General features: G+C 41.2%; 1 protein-coding gene across 3 annotated transcripts in view; it reads right to left on the bottom strand.

The window, feature by feature from the left end:
* scube3 (signal peptide, CUB domain, EGF-like 3) overlaps nucleotides 1-23,652 on the bottom strand; it is a 90,503-nt gene that overhangs the window by 31,137 nt on the left and 35,714 nt on the right. For 2 of the 3 annotated variants that reach the window (XM_053483155.1, XM_053483157.1), the window contains exons 4-7: nucleotides 18,300-18,434; nucleotides 9,117-9,263; nucleotides 7,981-8,097; nucleotides 2,421-2,471 (exon numbers count right to left, since the gene is read on the bottom strand). In XM_053483155.1, coding sequence (XP_053339130.1) covers nucleotides 2,421-2,471; nucleotides 7,981-8,097; nucleotides 9,117-9,263; nucleotides 18,300-18,434 — 450 coding nt within the window. The remainder of the gene's footprint in view (nucleotides 1-2,420; nucleotides 2,472-7,980; nucleotides 8,098-9,116; nucleotides 9,264-18,299; nucleotides 18,435-23,652) is intronic. The other variant, XM_053483156.1, reaches the window with a different exon arrangement.

Below are 23,652 nucleotides of genomic sequence, written 5' to 3'. Positions count from 1 at the left end.
TGATGTTAAAAGGCCGCTGTGCAAACATACTCGTTCCTTTTTAAAAAGTGGCAAAAGTCAACAAAGGAAAAAAAAACAACAGAAAAAAAAAAGAGGACGAGTTGACAGAAACATGCTGACAAATTGTGGAGAGACTTTGAGGAGTTAGATAAAGGTTGTCTTCATGTGAAGGTCAGAGTGAGGAAATGGAAACATGCCAGCGAACAAGCGCTGGAAGAGTCAACATGCGAGCGCCGAGACCAGCACAAACAGTGCGCTCAGTAATATTAGCTTTTTTTTATTTGACCACTTAGATTCACCAAGTGACTCCACTTAAAGGAAAAAATCCACCGTGAAAAAAAAAAAAAACATTAAACGTGTTTATACTGAAATATCTCTGAAGGACTTCTGGCGAGAGTTGATTGGTCGGTGCTGTACTCTGACTGTTCTCATTCTGCGGTAATGTTCAACTTTATATTAATGAGAGCAAAGAAGCAGAGCACAAACTCCCAGAATGCAATGCAGCCAAAAAAAAAAAAATTAGCAATTTTCTATATGAGATGAGAAGCATGATGATAATGCAGGGACAACTGAAGGTTTGAGAGAGAGCTGGAAAGACTGAAAAGGACTAAACCATTGCTCTCGCAAAGCCAGAGCTGGGGGTAGTGCCACCGCGCCACTGAGAGCAGGCAAACAGAATTGTGGGCGATGAAAACTGACCTCAGTGAAAGAAATTTATAACAAAAAAAAAAAAAAAAAAAAGAAAAAAAGATAACTTAGTTGTTCGGCGTGGAGTTTTACTTTAATGCCCTTAATGTCTGTTAAAATATTTATTTATCGCTGGACATTTGACAATCAGAAGATAATGACAGCTTCGATCGCTGATGCAGTGACTTGCTGATACGGTAGGGTCACGGCGACCTTGTTTGTTCTCAAAGTAAACAGTTTTGGAAAGATGGAAAGAAGAGCTGCTCTCATGCAAGGTTAGGTGCGTACGGATCGAAAGAGAAGTCCACTCTGAAGTGATCATGACTCTTGCTATCTCCCTGAGTGATAAAGCCACAGGGCACATCATTCACCATGCTGTAGATAATTGTGTATGTACAATAGGATATTAACTAAAAATGAGTGATTCCTGAATATACTTCACTTTTCATGATAAATACTATTGAAGATGAGAATAACCAGTGACCACTTGATATTATCATGACAGCAAGGGCAGTGGTTAGTGTGTTGGACCACTGATCGGAAGATCCCAGGTTCAAAACCCAGCACCACCAAGTTGAGCCCTTTTTCGACCACTGTTGGGCCCCTGAGCGACACCCTTAACCCTCAACTGCTGAGATGTACAGTATAGTGACATAAAAATGTAAGGGCGTCTGCCAAATGCCATGTAACCAAGGTGCTGACTTGATTAATATTGTGACTCAGTATTAATCAATTTCCAAGGGTGATTAATCATGACGGATTGACAAAAAAAATCAGCCAGATCCAGTCATTGGCTGGTCGACCGGTGCACCTTAATTATAAATGTAAAAACATTTTTTTTTAAATTTTACAATAAAAATGTATTCTGCAGTCAATGTGGCCATACATGAATCGTCACACAAAGAAATCTCGATTCAGAACCGAAAATATTTTCCATCTCTAAATACGGTATCACTGGGACGATTTTTTCAGATTTCCCAACAAGTGATAAAACCCTCAAAGAACCTGAAAAGCAAGGTGTTCAAGCTTCTTTTAATATCAATTATTTACAAGAGCCACGTGACATTTTTTTGAACACTTCTCTAAGGAAAGATTCTACTATCTACTGTCATGTCACGTCACTTCAGAATAGGCTGCCGAGAAGTATAAGTGCAGTAAGTCCCCAACATACGCACCAGTTCTTTTCTGAGAGCTCGTTCAAAAAAGTCCAACAAACACTCAGCACTAGTATACTAACACGATTGGCTATGCACAGTGTAAAATTCACATGTTCATAATCTTGTCGTTGTTCTTTAGAATCGTGCCAATGTTTGAACGATTCATGTTAAATGAACAAGCGGTCTGCCATCTTTTCACCTCTCTGTTATTATCATTCGGCCTGCATCGTTATTGCTTGGTGCTTCTTAGCAGTTCATCTGCTGCTTTTATGCTTGTTTCCAGACATCCGGGGATGTGCGTCGTATGCATGTGACAATGTACGCCGGACATGTGATCTTATTGAACATGCGCAAATGAATGTTTGTATCTCTGAAAGTTCGTAACTCGAATGTTCGTATGTAGGGGACTTACTGCACAGTAAATAAAGCCATTTGTGAGTTGTTGTTTTTTTCAACATCTTCTAAACGAGTAAAATTAATAAGCACTGCCGCTCAGTTAGTCAGAGTTCCAGCATCACCAATAAGAGTAGAAACGAATAGGATCGGAACTAAAGAGACAGATTTACAGATATTTACCATTGGGTAACAGCTGTGGCTGATGTAGCTGCTGCTGGATACTCCTTTCCTCTGCACACACACAGACATACACAGGTCGTAAAGAAAAAAAAAGTAAAAAAAAAACAAAAACAAAAAAAAAATCATGGATTTAGTGCTTTAACCTTCACCCATATGCCAATGTGGAGAAGAGGAGACATTTATAATTGTGAACATGGCTAACCAAACTGCTCTGCTGGTTTCTTCTACCTGTAGCTTGACGTATCCCAATTATCACCTTATTATTAAGACATTTAGTTCATTACCTTCGTTTTAGACTGTTTACGATAACGACCTGATGCTTTTTACTGATCTGAATCCCTGACCCGATTAACCTGCGCGAAAATTACAGCATCACCCTATTGACAGCCATAAAGGGCCTTGAGGTTGCACTCATCACAGTCGGGAGCAAATGAGTTACAGGCGGCCGCGAGTCAGATGCGTGTTAGTGAGAGCTGCACTTACGAGAGCAATCATGCAGTTAGCAGGAGACATTTAAAGCAAGAGCCTCCGAGCAAGAGCAAGAGCAGGCCTCACACAGTGTGCTTAGCGGCAAAAAAAGAAAAAAAGAAAGAAAGAAATGCAGCCGGCTAAGGTGAAGCACCGCATGGCAAATTATTATGTCATTTCAACATCTTGATTGTGAAAAAATTATGTAATTAATCACCGTGTTTAAATGCTAGCATTAAAAGAGTGCTGGTATAAAACAAACTAGCAATGAGTGGCTCACTTATTCACTCGCCGTCTATCCTGCTTTATCCTGTACACAGGGTCGCATGAGGAGTCTATCCATCGCAGGCAATGAGTGGCTTTAATTTGTTATTACAGTATTAGCAATGCTGTTTTTTTTCTTTCTTTAGTCTATAAAATATTTAGTAATTGTTAATAAAATGAAAAAAAAAATCATTTGGTTACACAGGCTGTTGAAGATCAGATCAATTATAAAGACTAATATTCTATTTTTATTTCATAGTACAATTTAGCTTTAAGATCAAGATTGATTACAGACCAACCAACAAAACAAGAGAGAATTTCCTAATCTCGGAAATATGTAGGAAACATATCGGGAACCGATCGCCTGGTAAACATCTCGTGTCTGGCTAACAGCGCTTTCCAGCATATCTTCCCATCAAGTGCTTTACAGAAAAAAAGAAGAAAAAAAAAAGTGTGGTTAACACGCCCATTCTTGCTCGGCTGAGTCATCTGTGCTGGCGTTCAGTGATCAGAGTGGGACGAGACGCACGGTGGCACCCAGACGTTTAGCTGCCAGCTTTTCGCTGAGACAGGCAGATTTACAGTAACAATGGAACTTCATCCTGAGTCACGTAGCAGACAGTTATATCAACTTATTATCATACTAATAATAATAAAGATCAATCTATGCATTGCACGATCAATAAATGTGGCTGATTTATTGTTTACAGCACTGCCTCCATCGGATCAGGCCAGTACTGGTACGGTAGGCCACTCTGCTGGCACTGTCCTAGCCAGACTGTACTTTACTGTGCTTCATGGCATTGTCAGTGCAGCGCCGTTTTATGGAAACGCGATTGCAAATCGCACGTCTTCAGAGAAAACAAGACTGCAGGATTTCTCATTCGTCTGCTCTCACGGAGGGAAAAATGTTTTCACGCTGCTGTAATTGTTTTCCTATTCTGCCTCGCTACATTAAACCGTGATCTGTTGTTGGGAGTGATCGTGTAGATGTGTGATGTTTTTACACTCGTTTCTAAGAATTTTTTATTTTTTTTTAGGTTACAAATTTGTTGGAAACTGTGTTGCGCAAGAACTGCGGAGGCTTCAGTAGGCTGAAAGCAAAGAACGAGCAAGGCTGAGACCGAGGACTGGTGGATAAGAGGATAAAAACAAAGAAGGAGAGACAGGACAAAGAATCAAGAATGAAAGAAGTTCACACTGCCAAACACAAACATGATAAACAGTCTGAGAGCCTGCATTTAGTTCTAATTTATACTGCAAAGCGAATCATTGCGCAATCAGTGGTCTGAATTCGGTTGCCGTATTTCTTAAATTCCTAGGGTTAGGGTTATTTTTACCTTTTTATATTAAATGTTGGAGTTGTGTACCTCAAAACTGTTATGTTTCAAGCTATCTAAATAATGCTTATAAAGATCTCCTCTTGAAACCAAAGGTACCGAGTACGAATTAGGCATATGAGTGAAGCTTAAAATAGTTACCCTAGTTTTGATCCATTTTCTTTCTAAACTAACCCACTAGCTGACCCTGATTACAGACTGAGAAGGGTTATGGCTTTTTTTCCGAGACTCGTAAAAAACACTCTGAGGAAATCAATAATGGCTTCTCTACTTCATATATGACCTCACAGATGGCTTTCATAGACAAAAAGAGAAAGACACATACCCTAGTCAGTCTTACCTGGTCAATTATGCTCTCTTGGACTCAAAATGATTGGGATTCGAACTTTTAATCTCCTTGTTCGAGTGCAAAGCTTTTTAGTTGCACCACCCCGAGAATGACTCATGTTTGTCGTGAAGGTGAAAATTTTTTCGCTGAATCTAAAGGAAAACCTTTATGGTACTTTGGACCGGTTGTCTGCGTCATGATGAAGAAACTGCATTCGATATCGAAGCCCCTACCTTGCTCCTCAAGCTGTTAACACTAGTCTTGCACGGAATATGATGCCCCACAGAGATCTCCAGAGAACTCGACCAGGGGATTCGTGGCTCTGGGTAGGTTTTAGCAATTGTACTGAGGCACACCGCACTGTCTGGTGGAAAAGAGATACGAAAGCTTCTGTTTCAAGAAGTAATCTGAATTTCATACTGATTTTATGAACTAAGATAGGTTTAGGATGTGGTCTCATTACAAATCCATCAAGCTTAGACACTTCTAAGCCAACAGAAACACTGCTCGTCTGACTGACTAACTCGGATATATGCCGAACAAATAAAATTAGTGACCGCGATGTGGAAACGCCGTATCGAGAGACTGAATTGCGGACAGTCGGATGGACTCACTGAAATGTCTGGTGAACGAAAAACGACAGAAATACAAGCTGACTGACAGAAATACTGGCTGGCTCTGTCCAAACCCGCCAACAGCTGACCAGCAAGAAAAAAAAAAAAAAAACAGATTTAGGGTTTGGAATCTTGAGGTTACATTCACAAAACACGAAAGAGGTTTTTAAAAAACAGATCTTTGAAAAACATTCTTCCGTGTGTCTTTCCTCTTCTGACGCTGGCTCGCTGTCATGACAAGGCTTAGCGTGGAATCTCATTATTATCATCGAGTCCGGCTTGTTTTGTTTCTGTTTTTCGGGCTCATGGATTCCTGTGGAGCTCGAGTGACCCTTCTGCCCTCGGTGTTGTCTCGTTTGTGGGGAACGAGACCGGGGGCTAATTGCAGGGTGTCTGGCTAAATCTATTCAGAAACAGAGAAAAGGGAAAAGAAAGAGGACAGCCAAACCGCTGTTCAATCAAGGCGAGTGTGCGTGTTGTTTTTCTGCTTTCATATTAAACTTGCCAATCAGAGATCGGTTACGATGCACATGGGACTGCTGTAGCTGGATAAGGAAGATGTGGCTCCTTCAAAAATTCTACCATACATATTTGGATAAACAACAAACCATGCTTGAAAAACCAATGAATCCAAATCCCATGTTAAGTTTTATAAACCCATCACCGAGCAGTGATTTTGTTTTTAAAACCCTGTCTCCTATCATTACACATTTACCAGCATCAGGAATAAAAGGGAGAAAGGCAATGAAAAGTAAGGAGGAAGCAAATCAAACAAGCAAGCTCCAGCAGAAAAGCCTCATGCTGGTTTAGAGCAAGCAGAGGCATAGCTCCTGCACTGGCTGAGATTCTGAGCATATGTCTGAAATACCATCATGTACATATTACTCAAATCTAGTGAATAAGTGATTGTGTAGTCAGCTTTCATTTTATGGCTCCCTGGAATCCAATAAATAATTTTTTGCGACTGGACTAATGGTAACTGGAATGGTATGGATCGAAATGGAGCGTTACAATAGGACAATGAGCACATTGTGGAACACTTAAAGCGGCTTTGCAGAACACCCCATCGCTCATCAGGTACCCGAGGACTCTAAGGGACAGACTGAACCCAGTCACAGGGTCGTTCATGTACGCCAATGTTGGTTTGAGATGAGATTTTTCTGTTAATATGGTAATTAGAAACAGCTACAGAGCACATCGGCACACACTTAGACACTTCATATAAACATTAGACTTGAGGACTGGCAAAACAAGTTTGACTGAATAGAGGCTTTTATACATACTTACCACAGCATTAGGTTTAATCTGCGGTTGTCCAGCGGTAAAGCGCCATTTACAGAATGGCTAATTCATGTGAGGTAAGCTTGCATCAATGTTAAGATGCAAATCGTTGCTACTATATACAAATCGAAAACTAATTGCCGATTTCAAAAAAGAATAGGAATAGAATAATCATCAGCTAACAAGTTGCTGAGCTAAGGTGAAGTTTCAGGCGACGCGAGAAAAGAAGCAAACCAATCAACCAATCTTCTTTTTGCTTTGTAGAAAGGGCGTAAAATTCAGTCATTTATAAATAAACCTAACTGACCAGTGAAAAGAAATGCTTAAAAGTCTATCCAGATCAAACTGTATGAAAACAGAACTGAGGAACTGCCCGTACTGAGAGGTAGCCTGGTACAGTAAGCTTGAAGGGTAGGAAAAGAAACAGGTAAAGAAGGGTAAAGTCATGAAGAAGGGTATCACCTGGCCAAGTACAATAAGGATGAGGGGCAAGAGTAGACTTACGTACTTGCCCTACTATGGTCAGGGGAAATGAGGACAGGACATGAGGACAGGCCATAACTACTTGAGGCAACTATTTTACGGCACTTGGCAGACGCCCTTATCCTGAGTGACTTAAAATTTTATCTCATTAAACTTCTGAGAAGTTGAGGCTTAGGAGCCTTGCTCAGGGACCCAACAGAGACAACTCGGTGGTTATGAGGTTTGAAATTGGAACCTTCTGAACCGTAGTCCAATGCCTCAAGCAACTGAGCTAACCCTGAACTAATAAATGGAGAGGAAAGACTAGATTTGACCTGGACAGTTAAAAGTGAGGGTTGGGGTAGAAAACTGAGGTTTTGGAAATCCATTTTGTCTTAAAGAAAAAGGGAAAGGAAAATTAGTGGGTGGAGACATGAGGACAGTCAGGGTTGAAACAGAACGGAGGCAGAAAACAGAACTTAACGTTAGGTGTCCGACGAGGCTAGATAGGGTCAGGGGATCAGGGGGATGGATGGATGTGCTGTAGGACCTTTCTGTCTAGTTGAGGGCACGGAGCAGATTTATGTCTAGAGTTTTGGGATTAACCGACCAGGTGAAATAGTGTGTATGTGTCAGTGGGGGGATGGGGGATTGGGGGAGGGGGGGTCTGCTGGGTTGGTCAAAGTGGTGTAGATGAGCAAAACCAGGAAAAAAATCAAAAAAGGGCAAAAAATCAGGGGGTGGACAGAACCAGGTATTACCTGGATAGATTGATCAAAACTAAGAAGACAGCCATGACTTACCTACACATGTCTTGCCATCAGAGTGCAGGGCGAACTTCATGTGGCAAGAACAGCGCGGCCCATGGTCTGTCTCCTCACAGATGTGCTGACAGCCACCATTACCGTAGTTACAGGTCACTGAGCGAACCATACACACACACACACACACACACACACACACACACAAAAATTAAAAACCAGAACAAACACAAACTATTAGAATTTATACCCAACATAAGCCAACAGCCGACAAGTTCAGCCATGGAGGACCGTGCCACTGTATACCATGCTAGTCCTTCGACTGACGTTTATTAATGCGGCTAAAACATTTATATAAAGAAGTTTAAGTCACGTAACGTTCCAGGTCTAAATAGTTCAGGTGCTCTGCTCAGGGTGGCAACAGCGGCTCTCGGGTTGTCTTAAAACTACGGACAAAATGACTAGAAAGTCAAAGTGGGCATCTATCTAGTTTTTTTATCTATAGAAAAATATACATAGACTCGACAAATAATCCTAATAAACTTCACCATATTAATAGATTTTTAGGCATTCTTTGCAGTCTATTTGCCTAAAGCGTTCGGGAGTCGAATGCTCCCTTATGGCTAACACGTACTGGAGTATTACTGTAAAAAGTCTCTATGGAACATTTTTTCTAGTGTGTCTACTGTGAGTGTGAGACTGAGAAGTGTTTCGACTGGAGCAGGCAGCTGATGACAGAAGGAGAGCAGGGTCCTGTCTCCAAACACACACTCACACACACACACAGAACACACCACAGCTTTGTCTACACTTGCCTTTCTACTGTTCCGCCTTTCCTCTACGGGCTTTTTCAGAGAGTAGAATAACACTTCTGCGTTAGTGTTCTCCAGCTAGTCCATCTAGCAGACCCAGACAGGACTGACAGCATGAACTCCAAAAGTTTTTACCCCAGAGGTATACTACAGTGTTTCCAAAGATTACCAACAATACAGTACATCATGGGTGAGTTTAAGACGAGCAGGGATGTTTGGAAATCTTTGGGAATCTTGCAGTCCATTTCAAAAACGCTGATTTTATTATTCACTTATTCTCACTGTCACTTATTCTAGGCTAAACCAATGAATGTTGCAAGTGTGGCATTGAAGAAGTCTTCCAGGGCAGTAGGAAGTTTTACTCACATTTGCAGTCGCGGTTGTTCTTGGTGAGCTGGAAGCCTGGTCTGCACTCACAGGCGATGCCTCCTTTTGGAGTTTCCCTGCAGATATGAGCACAGCCGTGGTTTCTGTCCATACAACTAGGGCCGTCTTTTGTCCCATTTATACGCACTGTGGAAAAAATAAACATAACTATGTTTCATCAGTCAGAAAATAAATCATACTCTCTAAATTCACCCAAGTGTTGTAATTCTTTCTCAACATGAAGGTTGTATGTGCGAGGGGCGTTCAAGTCAAACACGTGACTTGTCCTGTACCAATTGTCGTAAACCCATGAAAAAGGTGTCAAAACGTGCAATTTACCGCCCAAAAAATCTTGTAGACTGCCACGCCCTAGCAACTACTTTAAAGCACCTTAGCAACTGATCCCGTAGACTCATTATAAAAGGCCCAAGTTTTGCAACGGCAAGCACCACTCACATCTTCTTTAGAAAATTTACCCTTCTAGTTTTCCGTTATAATTTCATGCTACACTAATGTACATATCACAGCTTTTGATTAGTGCTTGGATACCATCACAGTTTTCTCAGTATGCTGGCGATGATTATACTGCCTGCATCACATTTAAAACGCTGGCCTTCTAGGAACTCCAGTAAGGGACCAAGCAGAGGGAAATTGCTTTTCAGGAGGTCAGGACTGTACAGTATGTGGGATGTGTCGGTGATTGTGTGTACAGTCCTCACAGACAGATGAGTCTCTCTCACAATTTGCCGATTTTGAGTTTCAAGGATCAGGCGTTTCAGGTTCTTCTCAAAATTCAACAGATGGAGCTGTGCATTTTTTTTAATACGCACTTACAGTATGAGTGTGTAATTAAATGAACGAAGTCGCGGCACATCTACAGTAGTAGTCAATAGATCCGTGCACTCTGCAATGTGACTAAAAATACTGAAAGGAAATTAAGGATAAAAAAAAAATCATCTTTCTTTAACAAGTTCATTATTTCCATGAACCTACACCCTACTCCGACATGCCTAGAGGAACTGATTCTGCACAGCTTTATAAACTGGAACCTTTTACTATGCCGTTTAACGTTTCGTTGCAGCATTAACAGACCAAAATTGCCTTTGTTTCCTAGCCATTAGCATGTCAGGATACGGGAACAGCTTATAAATCGAGGCAGGCACTTTCGCTCTGGTGCAGTGGGAAAAATCACCAGTGGAGAGCGCCATGAGGGGGGAACGTCAAATCGTGCTTTTCTTCGACTGACCCCGGTGCACACTCCCGCTCGGCCGTGTTTGGACAGTAAAAGGAGAACCGTGGCACCCGGCTGACTCCAGATCCCATGGTGCATTTGTGTCAATAGCACGTGTCCACAGCATGGGAAACTAGCCGAGCTTGCTTGAGTTGCTCAGCATTGAGGCGTGAAGCTGGAATATGTTTCTGGAGATGCAGATCAAGGTTCAGTATCAAACTGCAGAGCATCTGGGGTTTTCATTAAGTTTAATCAGAATTTCAAAAGTAAAAAAAAAAAAAAAGAAATTCTGTTTAGCATTGGTCTTTGTAATGTTGTTAATCGAAATGTGCGCCGCTGCAGTGTGCAATTCCCAGATGGTCTAGACGGCAGTGCACATTTTAAATCTGTTGTTTCTGTATTTTTTTATGAATTTATCCAGATTACTATAGCAGGCACTCTATATAAACAAACACATCTAACAATAAATGATTAAAAAGTTTGTACTTAAAGCCATCCATATGATGCTAATAGTTATTGAACATCCATGGAATGAGTCTCCAGTGTTAGATCTAAAGGCTGGATCTATTAACACTAAGGGCGTTTATTATTGAATTACTAGGATCAAGCTGCATTATTTTGGCCTATTAATATCAGGATGAAGTGAAGATACAGTAATACTGAATATACTGTACAGTACCTACTATAAGGTAAGTGAAAACGTGGAGGTGCTATTTAACTTCACAGTGAAGTAAAATCCCGCCACTTTTCTTGCATCCCCAGTCCCGATGCACACTTCACGTCTTAAACATGTACCATATATTTGTAACTGTATTAAGTTAAAACATCTTCGGTAAATTTTGCCGTATTAAACAAGAGCATGGATGCGGTTTTCTTAATAACAAGTAAAAAGCCGAGCTTGTGGAAAAAACAGGACTTAAAAATCCACATACTCTTATTCGTTCCATCTTGCAAAAAAATTGAAAACATCCAGTTTGATGGGCTCTGCGTCAAATTGCTTTCTAAACCACCTAACCCAGATCCTCACCCTTCCAGGGGTCACCCTCCTTCCTGCAGACCCATTCATCAGGCCTGGCTCAGGTTGGAGACTCTCTGAAGAGTCATAAAGGGATAAAGTGCTGATGCGATGGCTCTTTTTTATGTTCTGTACCGCGGTGTAGCACGCACTCTGTGGTCGCCTTTTAAGAAAAAAAAAATACCGCCAGATTCTTCCTGGTTTGAATGTTCCGGTAGTTATTGTAGGGACTCCTGAGACTCGGCCTTAATTGATTGAAAACAGAGGTGAAGGAAGAGAAGCTGAAAGAAAGTCAGAAATGAGAGCTAGAGTGAGAATGGAAAAGGGTAATGGAAGTGAGTATAGAAGTGTCCGACATAGCACTAACTAGACTTTTTATTTTTAACATACGGTAACCATGTGGTTACTTGAAAAGGTTTAAGAAAAAATTGCCAAACACGATTATAAATCGAGACATTTAATTAGATTTGATGTGAGTATTTCCAACCTTGATAATCGCTTTATCCTGTTTACATGGGATCATTTCATAATAAAAAAAATAGCTTGCTTAGTGGTTAGGACTGCTGCCTTAAATCTCTTTGGTTTAGGGTTTGCTTACTCACTCATCATTTATACCGCTTTATTCTGTATTCAGGGTCGCGGGGACCTGGAGCCTATCGCAGGAGACTTAGGGTTACATCCTGGACAGGGTGCCAATCCATCACAGGGCACACACATGCACACACTCACACTTTTATTCACACACTACGGGCAATTTGGGAACGCCAATTAGCCCAACCTGCATATGTTTTGGACTGTGGGAGGAAACCAGAGTACCCAGAGGAAACCCACCAAGCTTGGGAAGAACATGCAAACTCCATGCACACAGAGACGGGAATCGAGTCTGGCTGGGGATTGTCCCTGTGCTTGGTGGGTTTCCTCTGGGTATTCACCTTCTATTTTTCCACATGGAGGCTGATCAGTGATTCCAATTCGGCCGTAGTGTACGACTGGGTGTAGGAGCATGGGAGTACCTGTGCCCTGCAGTGGGTTGGCATCCCATCCAGAGTGTAGCCTGTTTTCTGCCCTAATATTCCTAGGATGAACTTCAGGGCTTCTGTGACCCTACACACGAAAAGTGGTACGGACAATGTATGGAAATATAAAGAGCTTTACTCTTTACTAAGCTTTCTATCCAAGAGTATTCTTCTAGCATAATAAAAAACAGTTTAGCTTGCTAACTACCCTGGTGTAAAAATTAGACATGACACGGGGTACACCCTGGACAGGAAGCCAATCCATTGCAAGGCACACAGGCACACACTCATTTACTAACTACGGTGAACTTGGGAAAGTGAATAACCCTAATTTGAATGTCTTTGGAACTGAGAAGAAACCAGGAGGAAACGCACACAGCACAGGGAAAACATGCAAACTCCACGAACCCAAATCCAAGGCTGGAATCGAACCCTTGACCCTGAAGGAATGAGGCCACTGTGTTAACCACTACGCCACTACACCACTTAATGCAATGTGTTCCACATGGTGACATATCTACCCACGAATAAGCATTTACAATTAAATACGTCTAATGCGCTCTTAGAAGTATTTCATTGTAAAAACAGTGAGAAACAATCCACTAAACAAATTTTCTTTAAGGTCCTACTATTTGTGATAAAAACAAAGAATTGCACTGATGGACGGTAATGTAGTGTATTTGTAGCAAACAAAAAGAACAGAATATTAGAGTCTTGTTTAATGTTTTTTAAATGCATTTTCTTCTCTGTTTCTTTGAAGAGACCCTGCAGTCACACACACTCAACTTTACTGCAGGCAATAAAGTGATGGCTGTCATCAACTCCGTCAGTGCAGGAACGCTGGGTCTGTGTAACGATCATGACCGTGCACTCTGCATATTTTTCATGAGCCCGAGATAAGCCCAGACGCAAAAAGTAACATAATATCGCAGGTATCAAAGCTCTACCTGCTGGAATTCCAGAGGCCCGTGTTCGAATCCTTTTGCCAAACATAACAGATCTGACGTGTGAGCGGCTATCCGATGCCGAAGCTTTTCAGCAACACCTTTTTGCAACGGTGAAGAAACTGAAAAGCCTCGCTGATTGGCACGAGCCTGGTGTGTGACAAACGCTTTGCTTATCGTCTGTGAACCATAGCAGCGTAGCGTACAGCTGTCTTTTTTTTCCCGTCTCAGCAGATCCACAGCTAAAAATTTTGGCTGACACAGGGAATGTAACTCCAACCGTTTCTAAAGAAAAGAGCCGACACCTACTCGTCCTCTTTCGAAGGCATTTTCATAGTGTGCTCTTCTGTTCAGGACTCTTCACTTTCCTTACTGTGTATGGTTAGAACCTGAGAACTACAACACAATGATACAATCACCAAATGCTGAGCATTTGATTTGTTTGCCTTGGGTCGCTTTTGTGGTATGTTTCGGATCCATAAAAACATCCTGATAATCCGTACTGAAAAGAATTTTGTACAGAATTTTGAGCTCTATACACTTCTACTTCTACCAGCGCAGCCCAGGTCCATGTTTAACAGATGATATGGTACAGGAGGCCTTTCCGTTCCTTCTTCTCTTCCAATCATTCTGGTACAACTTACGTTTGTACTCTTGTTTATTTTTCCTTTTTAGCCAAGTCTCATCTGACTGTTTTGTTCCTGAGTATGGTTCATGATCTTCTTTACATTCACGTCTCTTGATTGCAGACTTTGACGATGGTTCTCTTACCTCTTCTGACAAGGCCAGATGTTCTGAAGGGGTCTTTCCTCACCAAGGAAAGAGTTCTGCGATCATCCACTTTAGTGATCTTCTGTGATATTTATTTCATAGTGTTGCTCATCTCATCTCGCTAGTGCAATTTTCTTTTTAGGAACCTGCCAAACGGTTGACTTGTCAAACGCATAAAATTTTGCTCTCTCTATGATAGATCTATGTTTCTTCTTCTTCAGCCTAACGATGACCTTCATACTGAGAAATCACAAAACACACAAATGCCTTTGTTCTGGAGACTCCTTCCATAATTAGAAACATTTTCCTCCTAGTATAGAAACTAAAACAGACTACTGTAGATTGAGCGTTTTGATATTAACCTGTGATTTCTAGCTGCACTACCGTCAGAGCTGCTGCTTTAGAAAACTAATCAACATCTACCCTCTGACTGATCAAATTCAAGAATTCAGCACTACACTATGTATGTTCTGGGCATCACGATCTGTTTATCAATCCGTTCATTTGGATCATGTTAACATTTTTATTATATATTTATTTTATTTCATATATCGCCAAATGACGAACAGACCAGACGATGCTCCAGATCCAGATCCAGCTCGACTCAATAATCAGTTAGTTAGACAGAGGTAGTCATTAAAGCTACCTGTAAACTGTGGCCTTACACCTTCAACAGCTCTAATGAGCCCCTATCAGCCCACAGACCCATAAACTGGGATTTATGGAGTGGTTTTACACTCCTGCACTGGGGAAGGAGAGGAAAAACAGCAGACACCATCTGAAGAGCAGGTTTCAGGCGATGACTGTGCAAAATCCCACTAATCAAAACCTGAAAAACCTTACTTTAAGCTATTTTAATTTCTACATGAATTACGTGAAGGTGTCTATAGAACTGAGATTTTGCACTAAATTTGCCTTGACGAACCCAGACGCACTGAATTTGGGCTAAGTTGCGTGTACATCGTCTGGAGCCTTTTTTTTATTGCAAGATTTAAAGACCATAGATTCCCGAGAATGTTATCAAGCACAGTAACAAGAAGAAACAGTAGACACATTCAGTTTCATGCCAGGAGTAATCATAAATTAAGTACATTTTAATGTCTATTTATTTCATATTCTACTTCATTTACATGTCTTTTCTAAACGTTTTGATTGTTTTTATATGCAATAATATGATTATAGCGTTGGAAATTGGTAATGTTAGTAATATTTTTGGGTCGCTTAGACGGATTATCTGTATTTACATTATTTTCCATGGGAAAATGCGTTTCACAACATGAAATTTCGTCTTAAGAATGGATTAAACGTGTACGCTTTTTCTTTGGTCACATATACGTTACTGCACTTTAAGTGAAACTGCACTTTCTTCATATATCCCAACATACTGTAGCTGGGACCGAAGCACAGGGTGAACCATGATATAGTGCCTCTGAAAAAGGATAGGGTTAAGGGCCTCACTCAAGGGCCCAACAGCAGCAACATGGGGGAGCTGGGGCTCAAACTGCCGACCCTCCAATCAATAATGCAGTTCCTTAACCCCCTGAGCTACCACTGCCCCTCTTATCGTTTTATGAGAAATTAATCCCTATGCATGAAACTTACATACAAATTTCTATTTTTATTTTTAGTTCTATTTTTCCTAGTTTAATTTAATTTTGTAATTTAATTTCTATCGTATTTCTTTTATTCATATTTATTTCTTATTTGTAAAATTTAACTCTCTTTTAGAGTCAATGGCAGTCGTATAATACATTTCACTACATTTCGTACTGTGTATGTTTGTGTATGTGACAAATAAAATTTGAATTTGAATTTGAATTTTGAATTTGGAAAAAAAAATCTCACATAAAATTTTTTTGTTTAGTTAAAATGTTTAATTCCCCCATTGCATCTGAGTCCCGGTTATCGCTAAGACTGCCACGCTGGTGCCACGACACATGCGGCGACCGATTATATGAACATTCCTTCTGTTTCCCCTCAAATAATGAAGCATTAAAACGTTTAACGAGCTGATATAAAAGCCAGAGAGCGAGCTGAAACATGGAACAGGAGCAGCTGAGGCAAAAACGACATCAAAATATTTATTTTTCTTCCATGTGGTACAAAAAAAGTGACTGAACTGTAGAGTTTGATGTACAAATCATAGAAAGAACACTTCTCTCGCTACAGATTTATAAAATAATAAAAACACACAGCCTGTCGTGTCGCTAAGAAACCTGCAAGTCGTTATACAGTATTTGATTAGCAGTTTATTGTAGCAGATGTAGCAGCCATGCAACGAGTAAACACGAAGCAGAACTTGTATACAAAATTGTTCAAAAAAAAAAAGTATTACAATGAGACTATCTATGCCTCCCAAATGCACCACACCAGAGCTGGTGACATGACCAAGAGCAGGTAAGAAAGAGACTTTCAGATTTTCCGTACAGCTTGGTCCAGCACGACGTCCAAATCCAAGTCTTTTCTCACAGGTCGTATTGTTGAGCGTTAAGTGACGTGTACTGCGGTGACAGTAAAAGATGGTGAATGTCCTTTGTCTTGGCTTCGACACGTATTTCACTGACTGTAGCTGCCACTGCTTTGTACGACACAGCCTTTGCAATTGGCCTGCTAGAATATGTCTTAACAGCTTCTAGAATAAGATTATATAGTGATTTCAAATCACATGTTTTATTATAGACATGCTTTTGTGCCAAAACAAAATGGCTTTTATCTCATTTTGCTGTCAAACTGTTCAATTCTATAGAGTTTTTTTTACATAAAGGACAATAAAAACCCACTTGATTTTATTCACATTAGGGACAGTGTAGGCAGGGGGGTGTAACTGTAGGTTCGGGGTTCGAATCTCCCCTCTGCTCTGCGTGTGGGTGGAGTGTGCTGCATGTTCTCCACAAGCTTCCTTCCTGTACAGGATTGAACAGTTTAACAGCAAAACGAGTGCGATTCTGAAAATGTTGCTATTAAACTGTTCTAATCTCTACAAGCTTTATACAGGAAAGACCAAAAAAATACAAATTCACATTAGGGGTTGTTAAGTTGGGGATTAAAATCTTGTCTCTGCTCTGTGTGGGTGGGTGGAGTTTACATGTTCTCCCCATGCTTGGTGGGTTTTCTCCAGAAAATCCAGTTTCCTCCCACAGTCCAAAAACGTGTGAAATGTGTTTGTACCTTGCCATGAGTTGCGCACCATTGTACTAGTTCCTGAGGTTCCGGATTAGTTTCGTCTAGTTCCTGAGGCTCACTGGGATAGACTCTAGACAGGATAAGTGCTACAGATAATGCATGGATGGATGGATGGATAAGTTATTGTAACCTAGTTTTAGGTTTTAAGCATGTCGCTCCGCTTTTCTGTATAGTCCTTTCAACAATAGAGTAGTGTGTGTGGACAAAAATAACTGCATGCCCTTGAGTAGGAAGAAACTAACAGGTTTAAACAAATAAAAATGAACCTGAAAAGTGTAATTAATTATTTCATTGTACGAATATCATGCAGCATATTATCGTATATAATGTTTTGTAATCATTTTTTAAGATTCCTAATTACATTGCACTGTTACAGAGGAGCCTATAAATGAGGCGGTTCCTCTGACGTTCTCCTCCGCTGCACAGAGTGGTTCTGGGAGAGAAATAACGCAGAGCAGACGAGAGTGATCTCCGCTCCGTCCTTTTCCACCGAGGACCTGGGAACGGGGGAACGAGGGAGCTACAGCGCAACGGCGTGGTGTTGGTGGATTTACTGCCGTTCTGACCTCAGCGTCCAAGAGGTTTTAATTTGGGAGCAATAAAACCAACATTAAGATGAAATATGGGAGATTAGCGCGGGGATTTATCGAACCCGGTCCAACAGAACAGCAGGGAAAAAAAGGGAGCTGAGTAAACACGATAAAGGCCCTGCTCTGCCCGGCGTCTGAAACGTATGATCCAGCTATTCGACGGGCTCGAATAACACGCCGCTTATGAAAGGCAAACACCGGCGGTTCAGCGGGCCAGACGGATCTCTGGAGGTGAAACTTGGCCGTTTTCTTGAAAGTGATTAAAAAACACGCAGTTTATCACAAAAAGGCACTGAACATGTGAGGCATAGTGTGTGCATGAGGTCATGAGAAACCGCAGCGTTCATACAGGATATACATAAAGTTTTTGACTGATTGACCGTGGGCGTGGTGTTTGGGAATGGGGCGGGGCGTCGGGGGCGGGGTCACTCACCTTTGGGCCTCTGGATGCAGGTGTGCTGGTTGTCAGACAGAAAGAACCCCTCTTTACAGCGACACTCGTAACTCCCCATCATGTTCACACACACCTGCTGACAGCCACCATTACCCTCCAAACACTCGTCTACGTCTGCAGAGAGAGAGAGAGAGACACAGAGCATGAGAGACAGGAAGAAAAAGAGAATGTGAGACATATCACTGAAAGAAAGAGTGGGAGAAACAAAAAGAATGGGAGAGACAGGATGAGACACAAACAAAAAGATAGATAGAGTGATGGACAGACAAAGACTCCCAGAGACTCAGACAGGAACAAGACAGACAAACAGAGAGAGACAGAAGAAAAATGAGAAGGTTGAAAGAAACAAAGAGAGAAAGACAGACAGGGTGTGAAAGAGACAGAGACAGGAAGAAAGAGAGGGAGAGAGACGAAGAGAGAGAGAAGCAGAGAGGGAGAGAGAAATAAACAAAGAGAATAAGACAGACAGGGTGTGAAAGAGACAGAGACAGGAAGAAAGAGAGGGAGAGAGACGAAGAGAGAGAGAAGCAGAGAGGGAGAGAGAAATAAACAAAGAGAATGAGACAGACAGGGAGAGAGATAGGCAGAGAGTGGGAAAGACTGAAAAAAAGAGACAGAGTGTGAGAGAGACAGAAACATACAGGAAAAAGTGAAACAGAAAGAGATTTATAAAGAAAAAACCATACTGTATAAAGAGTGAGATGGAGTGAGAGTGAGAGAAAAAGAGAGAGAGAGAGGCAGAAATAAACAGAAAAAGAGTGAGACAGAGAGAATGAGACAAACAGAAACAGACCAAGAGAGAGAGATGGATATAAAGAAAACCAGAAAAAGAAGAAAGATAAGGAGACATAAAATAAGACAGAAAGAGAGAGAGACAGACAGATGGTGAGACAGACAGAGTCAGAGAAATCATTTAAACTGTTGAGCACTTGAGTCAATCACAATCACATCATTATCATAACACGACGGATAAACAGATTACGATGGGTATTTTATGGTTAGCACTGTCGCTTTGCACCTCCAGGGTCTGGGTTCAATTCCCGGCCAGGCTCCATTCCCGTCTCTGAGTGCATGGAGTTTGCATGTTCTCCCCGTGCTTAGTGGGTTTCCTCTGGGTACTCCGGTTTCCTCCCACAGTCCAAAGACATGTAGGTTAGATTAATTGATGTTCCCAAGTTGCCTGTAGTGTGTGAATGAGTGTGTGAATGAGTGTGTGTGTGTGCCCTGCGATGGATTGGCACCCTGTCCAGGGTGTACCCTGCCTCATGCCCTAAGCCTCCTGGGATAGGCTCGAGGTCTCCGCGACCCTGAAAACAGGATTAAGTGGTATAGAAAATGAGTGAGTGAGAGTGGTTTATTACCCGACATCAAAACCGTAACCCCAGAGAGACGCTAGCAGTGTTGGTGAGACGGTGTTAAACTTGATGAAATCGCTGGGACAGAATGAGTTTTTTTTACAGTCAGGACGTCTTTGTACATCTGACAGAGGAATTCCAACCTTTTGGAATTTCTTGAGTCACCGGGACATGTGTATGTGCTGTATATATTGGACTGTAACGTGTTAAATACGCATAGTTTTAGCTATTTATATAGAGGAATGAAAGACGATCTCTTTCACAAGACTGACGAGCTGAAGTACTGTACGCTAACACCCTTTTTTTCCGAGTGCATTCAATCGTGTGTCTGATCTTTAGCAAGAAACTTTTACCGGTTTTCTCAAGAAGAAGAGAAATAATAATGATAATAATAATTCATGGCCTCACTGGACTGCTTAATAATAACCCCTTTTATGACACTAATATGTAAATTCATGCCTGTAAACGCTGCTCTAAGCCGCCATAAATCTCCCGACGCAGGCGTCTCGTCTAGCTAATACTCAGTAAACCTGACATTAAAAGAACTCCTGTTGAGTTAATGGTACTCATAAAAAAAAAATGTAAAAAAGTTAAGAGGAGCGGCTCTGGCACGGCCGGTGTTGCCGCACTTCCCTCGTGACGACCCGAGTTTGAGTCAGGAAGTAGCCGAGGACGTTCCCGTAAGCTCCTGGCATGATGCTCGATCCAGGACAGATGTTAAAATGCTCCCAAGGAGAAGCCACTTGCTCCAGGTCGGGCGCAGCGCGTGAAGACAGACGCTTTTATTGGGATCTCAGACTCACTCCGCTTTCACAGTTGAAGTGAATATACGAGTCGCCCGAGAGAGAAAAGCGTTCCAGTACTTTAAAGGCGAATCTGAGAAAAACAGTAAAGAAAATATTAAAGTAGGCCATCACCCAGGCGCTTTATTGCTCTCCGGCTTCTGACTGGAGCAGCGGGATCTGGACGAAATACAGAGCTGAGGTCGTGTTACGAACTGGCCCGCGAAGACTTGCGTAACCTAGAACGCAATATATATTTATATATATTATATATATATATATATATATTTCGTTTTCTTACACCATTACTAAAGTTATTATTTAAAGTATTTCTTACATTATTAAGTCACAATCACTAGTGCTTGGATATCATCAAGGTAGAAAGTTTTATTAGTATGCTGAAGCCATGTCTGGAATGCCGGCCTCCCAGGAACTCCTTTAATGTCCCAAACATGTGGAAATGGCTTGGATCCAGGTCAGGACTATACGGGGGATGTGGCGATAGCTCTGTGTGTACAGTTTCCACAAGATTTGGCGACGTTAGTTTTCAAGGATCAGGCGCCCCACTCGCTGAATGTTCACAGGAACGTGGTGAGCCCCGGGACGCCTTGCCGGGATCGTCACTCACAGCCTTTTTTATAACGTTCGCACTGTTTAAATGTTTTACTGCGGCTAAGGGTCTCATCACTGTAGTGTGCTTCAACAACTAAAAAACACATACAAAACCACTCATAATGTACTAATAGCCAGGATTGTACACTACTACATTAATTATTATTAATCTTAATCTATTCTGCACACCTTTTTTCTTATTAGAACTGCACTACTACAGGTAGCTGGCACTGCACTGGGTTCCTGATCCTTTTCTGTAGTAGTAATGCTATCGGTTTGCACTTTACAGTATTCAACCTTAGATAGCTTCAGTGTGTGAACCTTTCGGAATTTCATGGTTTTCTCCATTAATTTGTCATAAAATGTGATGTAATCTTCATCTAAGCCAAGAGTATTGACATATATTGAAATAATAACTGTTTTTTTATGTCTTTCATGTCTTTATTGAGAACAACCACAAACACCACAAAAAGCTCACAGTGCTAGTGGGAAAAGTATGTCAATCCTTAAGTTAATGAACTTAAAAAAGCTAACTGGTTTCAGGCGTTATGCATACCTGGTGTTTTGTTAAGTAGATGAGTTTAGGGGTGTGGACCAAAGCTACTTTGACTGATTAAAACCACTCAAACTTTTCGAGTTTCTCCGCACAAGAAAAATACGCTAATGTGAGCCGTGTCACGACAACGAGGATCTATAATCAAGAATTGTTGATTTACACAAAGCTGGAAAATGTTACAAAGTGATTTTAGCTGGAAGCTCTTATATGGCTAGTGGATAAACTTTTCCACTAACAAAAAGTGTTGAGTGATATCATGTGAACTTTTTTTGTATAACCATCTTATGATTAGCTTAGCATCTTGACTAACCCAACTGGGTTGCTTGTCGAGGGACAACATGAGAAGAACATCAGAAAAGTAAATTGTGATACTTGCAGAATAGCAACATGAATCGATTGAATCGGCACTCGGGTATCGTGATAATATCGTATCGGGAGATCTCTGATGATTCCCATCCGTGCTGGATTCGGATATATATTTTAGCGTACTTTATCACAATAAAAGTCTATCCATCTCTCCATTTATCTTTTTATTAAACACTCCTGAGGTGTGCGGATATTGGAAAGTAATCAACATTACTGCGATGTATGATTTGATGTGTAAATTTTGAATTTTTCAACAAAAGGGGCGATACAATTCATTTTTCAATTCTTTATTACTATCAGAGCTGCCGTGATAGACGATCATTAAGCACCCTTTGACCAATCAGAATCGAGGATACGAGTACGATATGAATGTAAAAGATCCATCAGGAACCATTATGAACAACACATTCCATTACACTATTGGTGCTAGAAACACAATCAGATTTATTAGAGACCACTAAAAGTCTTGGAACAACGAGCAGCCCTTGTGAATTACTGAAGATTAACGAATGAAATTGCCAAAGTTGGCGGGCTTCATTTGGGATAAAACAGGGGGGGGGGGGGAGTTCATTTTACAGTATTTCTCGAATCCAAACACGGGGTCAGTCACCTCGTCCGATCGAAACCGGGTCGAGAAACACCCCTGGGCTTCTGACAATCATTTTGATTTATTGCCCAGACGTCAGTGCAAGTCTGCGGCCCTGAAAATCGCCTCTCCAATCATTTAATAATGGTTTAATCTTCAACAATCTGATATGTTGAAATAACCCCACGTTCTCAATTACACCAGAAATCTGCGTATCAAAGAATAACCGAGAAGCGTAACATGAGACAAAGAGAATAAATTTTATGAAGCGAGAACCATCTGGAGAACAAGGATCATTCATTTCCTCATAAGCAGATGAAAGTAATCGATGAAAAATGACCCGTGTTACAAGAGTCACGGACACAAAACACAGAGGAGCCGAGCGCCAAGAGATCAATGACTTAACGAGCAGCTGTTAAACCTGAGCCTGGACATCGGCACATATACACCGACTCTTTCTCCCTCTCAGACACACTTCCAAATGAGCCGTCGCCCCTGCGGCTCACGTCCCCTCGTCACTCGGCTCCTACAGAGGCCTGCGCTATGTGATGGAGACGGCCGGCGTCCAAAGCAAATATTTTGAAAAGGAAAGGGATTCTGGTGAGCGCTCAGGTTATTTGCACTTAAAAGTTTTTCTTTTTGCAAAAACTCTCCGGAGAGAAACGAAAATGTAATCAAGTTAAAAAGACTGCCTCAGAGCTGAAAAATGAGACATCGTCCTGTCTGTCGTTCTGCACACTCCCGCGCTCTCTTACACACTTACACACACAATTATGTGGATTATTTTGTCAATGTGACTGATGTTTCTTGATTGGTGTGACATTTTACAGCAGGTGTTCGGTAGTCAGTTGGGTTAAAAGGAAATATCGATTTCTAATCAGAGCTTAGTTAAATGTAGGTTAGACGTAAAAAAAAAAAAAAAAGGTTGAGTTTAGAATTAAGGTTTAATTTTAAATCGATTTCAGTTGGGAGGAAAATGTTGACGTAGTGATACAATCACCAAATTCTACAGGAAAGTGCTTATTTCCTTTTTGTCTTTTAAACAATTAAATAATTAAATATAGAAATAATCTAT

The sequence above is a fragment of the Clarias gariepinus genome, chromosome 22 (genome assembly GCF_024256425.1).
Source record: "Clarias gariepinus isolate MV-2021 ecotype Netherlands chromosome 22, CGAR_prim_01v2, whole genome shotgun sequence".
Classification (NCBI taxonomy): domain Eukaryota; kingdom Metazoa; phylum Chordata; class Actinopteri; order Siluriformes; family Clariidae; genus Clarias; species Clarias gariepinus.
The sequence above is the reverse complement of the archived record's forward strand: the minus strand, read 5'-3'. Positions and strand labels throughout refer to the sequence as shown.